Raw genomic sequence first — 12,955 nt, 5'->3', positions numbered from 1 at the left:
GTGGAGCAGATGTTCTGGCTAGCAGTGCATGTATCTGGATGGAGCAGATGTTCTGGCTAGCAGTGCATGCATCTGTCTGGAGCAGATGTGATGTGAAATTATACATACAATCTGCCCCTCCATATACCCTCTGGATATAATGGATAACCAGAGTTATCAATTCACTATTGGATTAAATTCATTTACAATAAGTTTAAACTGATTTTGTGCAGAAGTATTACTTTAAGTATCATGCGTTATCGCAGTAAGTTGTGGTACCCAGAGGTGCAATATGGGTGCAGAACAAAGTACTTTGGTCATCCAGTGAGGTACTGTATAGCCATACCCCCAATATTGTCTGGCGATGCCACCCCCAGAGCGGAGCGGCAGTTTAGCATCACAATAAGAGACCAATCTGGTCGCTAGGATATAGCGATTCTCATTAGCCACACCCACTTGAATACTGGCTCTAACACCTTATTGCGGTGGCCCTGGAGGAACCAATCAAAATAATTTTAGGTAGCTAAAGTCAAGTTAAAAATAGTAACTTGATATTGACAAGAGACTAATATTTAAAATAAAATCTTCAAAAAAGATCCTTTGTCATTGTAGAGCTCCTGTTGTATTCCTAAACTTTTACCACATTGTGTATTGTCTTCTACGTTATTCCAACTGCAATCTATCTATCTATCTATCTATCTGTCAGTCTATGTTTCTAATATCACTTTAATATATCACTTTACAGAAGGAGGTGCAGTCTCAAATGTATCATTTTCAGATATACATAATAGCTGGACCGGTTAAACGCGTTGTGTCATCTACATGGAATGCTGGGGACTGCGAGTTAAATTTACTAAGATGGGAGTTCTATTGAAGATGGGATGGTGCCTATAGCAACCAATCAGATTCTACTTCTTATTTTTTTAGCACCTAGAAGATAATAGATAGAATCTGATTGGTTGCCCATAGCAACATCCCAACTGCAATAGAACTCCCATCATAGTAAATGCTATATTAACAGAATCTGATTGGTTGATATGGGCAACATACTATCTTCAACAGAACTCCCATCTTAGTAAATTGACCCCTTCACCTCTAACATACCTTTCAACTGTCCCGATTTTCACGCGGGTGGGGGGGCAGTTGGGAGTCACCCCCTGTCACCCGTGAATTGCACAGCGTATATATACACCGCAGCCAGAGGGACTGGGGGCATGGCAGGCAGCTGGCCATGACCCCACAGCAGCAATACATGCCCCCTTGCCTCCAGGCCATGCCCCTAAATTTCAGGCGTGCACCTATGACGCGTGCGAGGGTCCCGCTGCGGGCATTTGGAAGTTGAGAGGTTAAGCTGGCCATACATCAGAAAGATCGATCTTAAGATCGATTGCGCTCATGATTGTGTACAATTTCCCTTGAAATCCCCGGCAGTCCTTGGTGGTTTTTGGACACACAATCTACTCACAATCCATCTTACAATCAGTCATACAATCCATCTGCTGCATGATTGTGTACACAAGATGTGCACACAATCTGCAGACAATCCATCATACAATCAGTCATACAATCTATCTGCTGATTGATTGTAATGCTGGGTACACACCAGGACGACTAGGGCCCGATCCCCTCAATCTAGATCCAATTCCGACCAATTGGATGTAGATTGTGTGGTGATTGGGCCCTTTTCTGACCTGGTGTGGACCGATACCGATCCGATGCGCGGTCCCGCGGGTCGGTCGTTATTGAGATCCTACCTGCTGCAGGTAGAATCTCAATGACGACCATACAGCCGGGTGCGGGTCGCCATCGGATCGGACCCGCTCACGGTGCACATCGTGAGCGGGTCGTGCCCCCCCGCGTCACCGTGAGCGGGTCGGACGAGACACTGACGACCCGCTCACGATGTGCATCGTGAGCGGGTCGTCCTGGTGTGTACCCTACATAAGATTGTGTACACAAGATGTGCACACAATCTGCATAAGATCCATTTTAAGCTGGCCATACATCAGAAAGATCGATCTTAAGATTGATTGCGCTCATGATTGTGTATAATTTCCCTTGAAATCCCCGGCAGTCCTTGGTGGTTTTTGGACACACAATCTACTCACAATACATCATACCATCAGTCATACAATCCATCTGCTGCATGATTGTGTACACAAGATGTGCACACAATCTGCATACAATCCATCATACAATCAGTCATACAATCCATCTTATGATTGATTGTATGATTGTGTACACAAGATGTGCACACAATCTGCATACAATCCATCATACAATCAGTCAGAAAATCCATCTGATTATTGATTGTATGATTGTGTACATAAGATGTGCACATAATCTGCATACAATCCATTTTACAATCAATTGAGATTGTATGATTGGGTACAATATCTTTCTGATGTATGGCCACCTTTACAATCAATTGAGATTGTATGATTGGGTACAATATCTTTCTGATGTATGGCCACCTTTAGGCTCTAGTCTAATGAACATAAAGATTGCAACTATACAGTTAGTTGTGCATGGTCATGCTACATAACTGTTGTTGTATTGCTGAACATCACTAGCATTAACATATTTCCCCTGAAAACCTTAAGTAGAGGAAGTTTGTACCCATGATAGTCCTACCTCTACCTGACCCTGTATCATTAACGTTGACCTGCCCATCAGATTTGCTAGCTCTCCTGGCTTATTGCACCAACAGTGCCAGGTACATATAGTACGTGCAGGAAAAAACGTTCTCATCCTCAACAGTGAAAGGTTTAGTAATATTAGATAGCAAGATATTCTGCAGCAGTGTTACAGATTTACACCCTATGTTCAATGAGAAAACACCCCTTACTGAGCTTGTTATCTGAACCAGTTCAGTTTATTTGCTGCCAGGCCAACACATTTACCAATCTGCCTGGTGTGACCAGCGTTACCCTGTGGGACACATTCATGGTTACGTCATGCACTCACTTGAAATACAAAGCCAGGTCTGTTGCTATGATTGCAACTTCATACAGATGAATCACATTCTCAAACTGTCGCTTGTTTAGATTCTGGAAAATGTTTAAACTCTGCAAGATAAAAGGCTGAAGTTATCTCTGGTGACATCACATCCGATCCGGGGTACAGCCAGAGGCACAAGAATAATGATAAAGTGACTAATTGTACAATACAGTATAAGGCAGTAATTACAGTGGACTGCTGCTATTTATATAGTTCCACACATCAGGGCAAATACCCCCCTCTCAAAGCCCCGTAAAAGTCCTTGTATTATGGATATCCAAGCTCGAACACAGAAGACTTAATAGCTGTCCGCCGCTGTTTTAAATTAAGTCTCCCGCTGGACCACTAGCCAATAGGCGCTTGCGGTCCAGCAGCCAATCAGAAGCAACATTGATGGCTGCTGGACCGCAAGCGCCCATTGGCTAGCAGTCCAGCGGGAGACTTAATTTAAAACAGCGGCGGACAGGGCAGCTTAGCCAAGCAGAGCGGGGAGTGGGCGGGGTTGCATGCTGCAGTCCCCCTTGGCAACGAGCAATTTTAGTCCCCCTTGGGATGGTCTATGAGTCCCCCTTGTGGAATCCTAGACCATCATCTACTATTATTATTATTAATAATTCCATTGAAAGGCGTATGGAGTAGAAATAGTTTAAAACTAAAATATCCCACAAGGGGAAAGGGCCCTGCTCGTGAGAGCTTACATTTTAAAGATGGCGTTATCTATCGGAGCTCAGCTCAGAAATGCTGTGCATTAGGGAGCTTGGCAGTACCAGTAGCACAGCAGCCCCTACAGAAAACTATGGAGGGTCCTGGCAGTTATCAGGAAACTTTGAATGCATTTTGGTCGCATATTTTTTTTCCATGGAATCACGTCCCATTGGCTTTTTGCCTTTTTATTCATGCACGCGCAGTATTAGACATTTAAGTTTCCTATACATATATTGTATCCTGTACTACCAGTACCAAACATCTGTTCCTCTTTCTCAGATGTCACTGGTTCCCACCACTTCATTATACTCACTGATCTGCAACTGCAGCGTATAGCCATTACTTTCTCTATTTGTGCAGTCACTTCACTTCTCAATGCACTTTATATCAGTGTTTGCACTTTCCTCTCGCTAATTACTTTATACAATCTGTTAACATTCGCGTTCTATCAAATGTCCTAGTTTCCAAGCGACTCATTATACACCTGTTCCACTTATCCTGCATGGTTACAGTATATATACTGTGTGTGTGTGTATATATGTGTGTGTGTGTGTGTATATATATATATAGAGAGAGAGAGAGAGAGAGAGAGAGATGCTGCGATGCAGGCGGCACTCAAGGGAAGAAGAATTTTGAACAAGCAAATAATAACTGACACCGCAACCAGCTGTAAGGTGCTAACAGTTTCGGAATCGTTTATTCCTTCATCAGAGTATATATATATATATTATAGATAGATAGATTTAATATTAATCACATGTAATATTTATATTTGTTGCCAACCCTCCCGGAATGGCCGGGAGGATCACGAAAATCAGGTCCCCCTCCCGGCCCCTGGAAAGGTAGGCAACCCTCCCGGATTCCGGTGGTCCCCTTCCCCCCTCATGTAACTGGTGGCAGAAGCTTTAAATTGCCTTGAATCACGGCTTTTCGGTGGAAGGGGGCGGGACTAAATATGCAAATGCACGTATTTAGCCCCACCCCCTCATCGGAGACCCACATATTGCAGGATTTGCTTTACTGGGGGCAGGGACTGATGATGTCCCCATCAAGCCCCACCCCCAGAAGTTATGCTGACAGTCTCCTCTCTAGGGTTCTCCCGGAGAGGAGACTGTAAAAGTCGGCAACCTTGGTTTATTCCAATGCTACTGTATGTTATTTATGTAAATTACAACCTATCTTTTGTATTTATTTGATGCTTCTTTTGTAAGTGACGAGAGAGTTCTGCTCAGTGCTCATCACTTAAGAAGAAAGGGGCACAGTACTGTATGTCTTTTACTGATATTTTGCTGCTGACTGAAATAAAAGTATAACTCAACTAGGTGATTCATCGTGCCCTACGGGCGCTCTTCACACCGTCGTAAGGGGCTGTGCCTGTGCCCCCTTAATTTGTGAACGTTTGTATTGTGAGAAATATGGTTAGAATTGTATGAAAGATGCCCTGTATTGCAACTTGAGTTATAGGTGAAATGTGTTAAATAGAGAGCATATGATTTGGAAGGGGGTGTGTATTGTTTTGTTTTGTTTAATTAAAAAGTGGTTACAGAGTAAGATGTACATTGATAGTGTGGATGGTACAGTGACATTTGTGGGTGTGGGGGGGGCTGTGTGTGCGTGTTGTTTAGGTGTGTGTGTGTGCAATAGTATAGTAGGTCACGACACAGGAAAACAGGAGGCTGGGTAGTGATAGGGTTGTGTGGGCATAAGGGAAACTAAAGAGGAGGGTGGGGGCAGTGGCGTAACTATAGCACCGCAGCCCCCACGACCGCATGTGCGGGCGCCGGGGGCTGCAGTGCTATAGTTACACCCCGCCGCACCAACCCCCGCAAACCCCCCATCCCCAGTCTTTACCTGTGTTCAGTACGCGCTGGTCCCGGCTCCCTTCTTCTGCTATGAGGACCACCACAAAATGTCCGCCCCCATTTAGCAGACTGTTCTCTGAAACTGTCTGCTGTATGGGGGCGGACATTTTGTGGTGGTCCTCATAGCAGAAGAAGGGAGCCGGGACCAGCGCGTACTGAACCTAGGTAAGACTGCGGGGGATGGGGGACTTTGCGGGGGTTGGTGCGGCGGGCGGAGGGGCGGGTGGGTGGCTGGGTGGCTGGGCGCCCTCCCTTTAACGAAAATGTAGTTACGCCGCTGGGTGGGGGACACTGCGCAGCTTCTGCCAGTGGGTGAGGGTCCAGCATGGCAGCACAGGAGTACAGGACGGTGGCCCTGAGTCAGTGTCTCCTCCTACTGGGTGGGAGTTAGAGTGCATGAGAGCAGGATGCTGGGTGGGAAAGCATGATAGGGGAATGTGGGCAACACAGGGTGCTGTGAATAGCGGGAGGGGGGGTCCGCGAATCGCGGGAGGGGGCTTGGGTTCACAAATCACGGGAGGGGGGGCACCGTGAATCGCTGGAGGGGGGGCGCGAATTGCGGGAGGGGGGTCCCCACGAATCACGGGAGGGAGGGTCGCGGGGGTCCTGTGAATTGCGGGATGGGGGGGTCGCGGGGGTCCCGCAAATGGGGGGTGCCGTGAATCGTGGGAGGGGTGTGTGAATCGCGGGGGTGTGTCACGGCGCCTCTATCTGACTGAGACGCACGCAATACTGTCCGCCTCCCGCTCGAGGGGGCTGGGGGGAAACCCGAGGCACTGCGGGGGTGCGGTCGCTCGGTGTGGGCACCGGGCGACCGAGGGCAGCACCGTCGGAAGGGGACGAATATCGGTTATGCGATGAGATCAGGTGAGATGAGATCTAGTACAAAAAGTATGTGCTGTACATACTTTTTGTACTAGATCTCATCTCATCTGATCTCATCGCAAAACGGATATGCGATGAGATGTGATATTGTATCTAATATTGTATACAATAATTGTAACGTGTATGGGCACCTTTACACATATTATATAAGGTCAGATATGTTTTGATAGTAGGACAGTCAGCCCTACTAATCATTCACTGATCTAATATTGCCTGACAGGTAATGCCCCTCTTGGTGGTGGCTTTGTGTTAGATGGTAAAGCATAGTTGCCTACCCTCCTGAATTCTGCAGGACACTCCCTGAAATAGCAGCAATCTCCCTCTCTCCCTCATTAGTCTAGCAATCTCCCTCATGTCACGTAGCCCACATTGAACTGTTACATTTTTTCGGGGGGAAAGGAATGAGAGACAGATACATTTACACTGAATCATCAGCACCATTTCCCAGCACTTTACCAAGTATAGTAGCTCTAACTAACTGCTTTGGGGATCATCTACATTTGGATATAAGTCATTTTACAAGATTCCTCTCAGATGTAGCAGAACACCCCCACGCTTCTATGTGCCACAATCACAATCTCTTTTTCACAATCTATACAGTATATGGAACTAGACACGCCCTTTGGGTGGAGCATGACACGCCCCCTCAATGGGGCTGCTGTGCAAACTTCTACTAACAAATATAATCTTCCTGAAACTGTTTTTCAAAAGTAGGCAGGTATGTGGTAAAGACAATATACAATCACCTCATCTTCCAGCAATGTCTTGCTAAATTCTAAGTGATGTCTCTCTAAGATGGAGGATCCATGGAGCTTTGCTAAGGGCGCTGCAGACCTGCAAAGGAATAGAAGGTCTGTCATATGCGTAATACAATGTATTTGGAGCAATGGCTGCTTTTGCAGCATAATACATGAAATCCACAGCGCTTACTTCATTTGGTACAAATTATTGGTTCCTCTGTGGTCAATATCGTGGCAGAAAGCAGCCGCCACCATCGCAAAGGCCTCCAGGTCAGAATAATATTTCTTGAGTTTACCTGTCTTTGGAAAATGAAAAGACATTAATTAATTGTGTTATGTAGTTGGGCTGTATAATATACACATTGTACAGATACCACAGCACTTATTTATGGGCAGCACGGATGGTGTAATGGGTAATATTACTGCATCACAGCGTTGAGGTCATGGGTTTGATTCCCACCATGGCTCTAACTGTGTGGAGTTTGTATATTCTTCCCGTACTTACTCTGGTCCGACCCCTCCCTTCCCCCTCCATCCCTCCCGGGTAGCAACAGCAGCACAAACTTCTACAGCATGTGCTGTGCTGACAGCAGGCTCAGCATGAGTGTCTCACTGACAGCGTGAGAGGTCATGCTGAGCCTGCTGTCAGCACATGCTGTAGGTGTGTGCTGCTGCTGAAATTACAGTTTTTAGAGTTTTCTTTCACCCTCCTCTAAACATTTTGGGGGCGTGGCCTAAGTGCGGGAGGTGCCCACACCTCCCACACTTAGGCCATGCCCCAATTTTTTTACCGGGGCCCGCCATTCCTCTCGGCTGCCCTGCCCATATCACAGGACCATTCCCATAAAACATTATAATAAACAGTGTGTAGCCCTCCCCGGGGACAGGCCCATCCACACTCTTGGTATCCCTGTACACACACAGCCCAATGAATGGGCAGCCTATCGGAATATTAGATAATGGCCCCTTGATCCAGTTTAAGCCAAAGTGACCCTGGTCTTATAGTTGCACTCTAGTAGTTTTGACTGTGGTTTCAGAGTCAAAAGGTTTTGGAATTTTTAAGAAGACGTTCCCCAGGCGTTGGGAGGGAGGGCTGTTGACGTCAGAAGAGGCCTCAATTTCCCCACGGACTTTGTTCTGCTGAGTAAGTGTAGACTTACTTGGGGTCGCGAACAGGAAGAACCCATTCTATGGTGAGTGGTACCAAATGGTTTTCACCTCATGTAAACCGCTGCAAACGCATTCGCAACCATGCACATGGGCGGGATTTCACACGGGCAGGATGGCCTTTACCTGCTCGCTGGGCTCCGAAAACTCATGGCCCAGTGAGCACATCTGCATCAGGCCCATAATCTGTGACTACCTGACAATGTCTAAAATGCTATGCAAGGAGATATGCCACACCACAGTGTCTCATTCATTGTTCATTGTGAAGCACTTAACATACAGCAGCACATTATGTCCTGCAAACAATGTATCAGCACTATGCTGTCATTTACGCCTGCTAGCCTGGCACTATATGTAAACAAATGGGATGTGGTGAAGATCCCGGCACTCAGAATACCAATGCCGGCCTACCCAATATCAATGAGGCTGCCGACAGTAAGTATGTGGGGTGGGTTAGGTTTTGGCACTAGCGGGAGACTAATAGTGTGTACACATGGTCAGATGTGCCTTAAGATACTATACACGATCCGATCAGATCGGATCTTGGATAGTATCTGAAGGCACATCCGATTTGCATACAAGTCTGACTATATAGTGCAGATCTGCACTATATAGTCAAGGCAGACAAGACTTTCTGCCTTGCGATACGTGAACGTGCATCGGAATCGGATCGGGATCGCAAGGGTAAAACCCTTGCGATCTGCATCCAATTCCGATCAGATGTTGACTATATCGTTAACATCGGAAGGCAAAAAGTACCGTGTGTACACACTATTAGTGTTAGCATCGCCACTGTCAGTCATCCATATGTATTACAAAAAAACAGCTACACAACAATGTCATACTGTATGTTAAAGAGTATATTTACAGTAGCATATGCAAACACATGAGACGTTCACTAAAACATTACATACCATTAGCAGCGTAAACATTGTTTGTCCCACATTAAACCCATGTCGCCAGTTGTGATAAGTAATGTCCCGATATCCTTTCCTCACGGTGTACATCCATTTTGTTAAGACCTAGTAATAAAACATTCAACACATTATTGGTGCACGCACTTGTCTAGTAAATGCCCTTAACTGATTATCTTATCTTGTCCCACACTCTACAGAGACTGCGTATGTACCTGATCTCACTATTGCAGTTCAGTAAACCGTTTATTTATTTACTGACAGTTATGTGTGCAGCGCAGACATATTGGGGCAGATGTATTAAGCCTTAAAACCAGGGTTGCCGACCCTCCCGGAATTACCGGAAGTCTCCCGAAAATCGGGACCCTCCCGGCCCCCCGGAAGGGTGGGCAACCCTCCCGGAATCAGGGGGACCCCCACTGAGCCCCCCGATCGCGGCATTTAAATGCCGCAATCTTCAGGTCTCAGAGGAGGGGGCGGAGCTAAAAGGAAACACTTGTGTCATTTTAGCTCTGCCCCCTCCATGGAGATCAGTGATTTAGACTATTTCCCGTAATGGGGACGGGGCTTAATGACGTCACTGTCAAGCCCCGCCCCCGAACGAGTAATGAAAGTCTCCTCTCCGGGCTTCTCCCGGAGAGGAGAATTTGAAAGTCGGCAACCCTGCTTAAAACGAGATAAAGTACCGGGTGATAAAGAGAGATAAACGTCCAGCCAATCAGCTCCTACCTGTCATGTTACAGGCTGGGTTAGAAGAATGTCAGTAAGGAGCTGATTGGATGGACGTTTATCTCTCTTTATCACCCTCACATTTATGTCTTTTTAAGGCTTAATACATCTGCCCCATTTATAGGTGATAGGTCACAGGAATTTGCTATTCCCTGTATGTCTGGTTATTTGTAAAATCTGACATGTTGGAAATTCCTGATTTGCCGATAGCGGACAAAAAATATTCAAAATCTGCAAGTCTGAGATTTTGAACATATAGAATTTCCCAAGTCCCCTGACAGCTCTATGATCATCGAAGTCCGACAACCTGCATTTTGATTGGCAGATCAGACCAAAAATGTGTGGGTTCCGTTATCCAGCACTTTTGACAGAGGGTGAAATGTAGTAAGATTAAATAGGTAGAAATGCAGGGAAATTATCATCTGCTAATTTGGGCTGTGTAATGTATAGTGGTCAGGTGAAGTGTTCAGGGTCCCCTAGGCAAATCATTTCATAAACATAGCATCCTGCAGTTCCTGTGGTCCAGGCATGTCCAAACTATGGCCCTTCAGCTGTTGTGAAACTACAAGTCCAGGGCCGGCCTTAGGCATAGGCCAACTAGGCAATTGCCTAGGGCATTTGGAATGCCTAGGGGCATCAGCAGCTTCTGCTGATTAAATTGATATGCAGCATGCCTATATTCTGTGTGTGAGTGAGGCTGTACCTGCATATGAAATAGTGTATTCATGAAAATAACTGTAACATAGCATTCCGTATGCAGGTACAGCTACAGTCGCTCACAGAATATAGGCATGCCACATATCATTTTAATCATTAGAAGCTCATTGTGTGTGCTGGTCATAACGATGCAAATAAGACGAATTTTCAGCAAAAAATGCACCCAACGTTAGCAGAACTGGCCAGGAGCTGCATGGCCTATTGAGTCAAGATGTATGAGGAAAAATCTGTATTCAAGCAGAGGCAGAGGACACAGTGTTAGCGGCTGTGCGAGTGCTGTCTGCAGGTGGGTTGGTTGTGCAGTAGTGTTCGGCATATGTGTAAGGGGCATTATGTGCATTAATAATGTGCAACATATGTGTAACAGGCGTTATGTGTGTCATGTGTATAAGGGCATTAATAATGTGCAACATATGTGTAAGGGACATTATGTGTGTCATTATGTGTATGAAGGGCATTAATAAAGGTTGGCATATTGTGTAGGGGCATTATGGTTATAAGGACATTAATAATGTGTGTCATGTGTAAGGCGCATTACTGTGTGGTATTATCAGGGGTGCCGAGAGAAAGGGGTAGGGGGTACAAATTACCCAGGCCAAAGTCTGATGGAAGGGCCCAGTGGGGGCCCCGGAGTCCCTCCCCTTAAGTGACAGCAGCAGCTGCAGTTCTTCTCCTCTGCCCAGCACACACTGCTTTGTGCTGAGTTGCAGTGTGACAATGGAGGTGCTTAAAATACAATATTTTCTCAGGATTTTTTTCTTAGGGTATAATGTGAATAATGTGAGGAGTAATGTATATAAGGTAAAGTGGTGCTACTGTGTGATGTAACGTGAATAAGGGACACCATCGCATGATATAATGTGAATAAAGTTGCACTACTGTGTGGCATAATTTGAATTGGAGGTACTATTGTGTGGCCATGCCCCTTCCCAGCAAGAATACACCCCTGTTTGGGCTGCGCACCGATTGTGTGCACTGTTTCTATTTAAAATAATGCAGGTAGGAGCACCAAAATGATGACTGCTATGATGAGGGTTGATGGTGCTGGGAAAGGGGAGCAGGGTCAGAGGCGGAACTAGTGGCGGTGCTAGGGGGCAACAGACAAAATCTTGCCTAGGGCATCATTTAGGCTAGGGCCGGCTCTGTACAAGTCCCATCATGCCTTGCCACACTTTTGCTATTAGGGAGTGCTGAATCTATGGCAAGGCATGCTGGGATGTGTAGTTTCACAACAGCTGGAGGGCCACAGTTTGGACATGGCTGCCGTAGTCGATGTAGCATACAGTAAGTATAACCGATGGCATGTGATCACTCTTTACATAGACTCAGACCATGGGTCACTAGCACCAGGCATCGTAGGCTAGTGGATAAGTGTGCCGCTCTCCATGCTTAGAGACCTGGGTGTGATTCTTAGAGTGACATTTTTTTGTTGTTTTTTATTGAAACATTTCCGGAACTTATACTTACTATAACTATGCACATACAAAATAACCTGTTTCCATAAATAACTTTCCGCGCATCTCAATACGCACGATCCACAGCATACTGTAGTACTGAACTCATTAACACACTGTACAGTACTCCTGCTTTCTCTATAGTGCCTTCCCCCACTCAGACCGACTGAATGCTGTATCAGCTCTTTACATTCACGTCAACCTCCTTCTCTGTGAAAAGAGCAGTCTCCCAGGGAAGGAGGTGGGTGTTAACCAGTGTTATTCATACTGTAGCGCAAATCTGTGTTTACCTAATGTAGCATAATGAGATGTGCATACAGCAGTGCCCTTACACAAGTGTAACCTATGCCGCCCCTACAGATGGAGCCGTGGTTATTTTTGCTTCCTTCGTGCCGCAGCGACCCATCTCGGTGTGCTGTTTGCCCAGAATAGGACACGCGAGTGTCTCACATGCACGCGCGCCCCATTCTCGGCAAGTGTTTTCAGTTTCTAGCAGGCTTCTTAAGCTGATACATTTGCCCATGTAGAGGTCTTATTTGTGAGGTTCTCATCTAACAACACCAGCATGAGAGATAGGGGAACATTTACTAAGATGGGAGTCCTATTGAAGATGGGATGTTGTTTATAGCAACCAATCGGATTCTACTACTTATTTTTTTAGTACCTTCTAGAAGATAATAGATAAAATCTGATTGGTTGCTTCGGTCAACATCTCATTTTCAATAGAACTCCCATCTTAGCAGTGGCGGATCCACCAAGGGGTGGTCGTTCCGGGGCCCCCACAATCCAAGTGGGTTGTGGGT

The 12,955-nt window shown here is 45.9% G+C and overlaps 1 protein-coding gene across 1 annotated transcript in view; it reads right to left on the bottom strand.

Moving 5' to 3' along the window:
• Positions 1 to 12,955, bottom strand: part of PDE6C (phosphodiesterase 6C) — a 90,709-nt gene that overhangs the window by 13,009 nt on the left and 64,745 nt on the right. Inside the window, exons 13-16 of the mRNA XM_083149366.1 lie at positions 9,253 to 9,360; positions 7,362 to 7,471; positions 7,178 to 7,265; positions 2,947 to 3,047 (exon numbers count right to left, since the gene is read on the bottom strand). Of these exons, the coding sequence (XP_083005492.1) occupies positions 2,947 to 3,047; positions 7,178 to 7,265; positions 7,362 to 7,471; positions 9,253 to 9,360 (407 nt within the window). The remainder of the gene's footprint in view (positions 1 to 2,946; positions 3,048 to 7,177; positions 7,266 to 7,361; positions 7,472 to 9,252; positions 9,361 to 12,955) is intronic.

Source organism: Crinia signifera, chromosome 6 (assembly GCF_055691185.1).
Source record: "Crinia signifera chromosome 6, ASM5569118v1, whole genome shotgun sequence".
In the NCBI taxonomy this organism is placed as follows: domain Eukaryota; kingdom Metazoa; phylum Chordata; class Amphibia; order Anura; family Myobatrachidae; genus Crinia; species Crinia signifera.
Note: the sequence above shows the minus strand (reverse complement) of the source record. Positions and strands in the feature narration are given on the sequence as shown.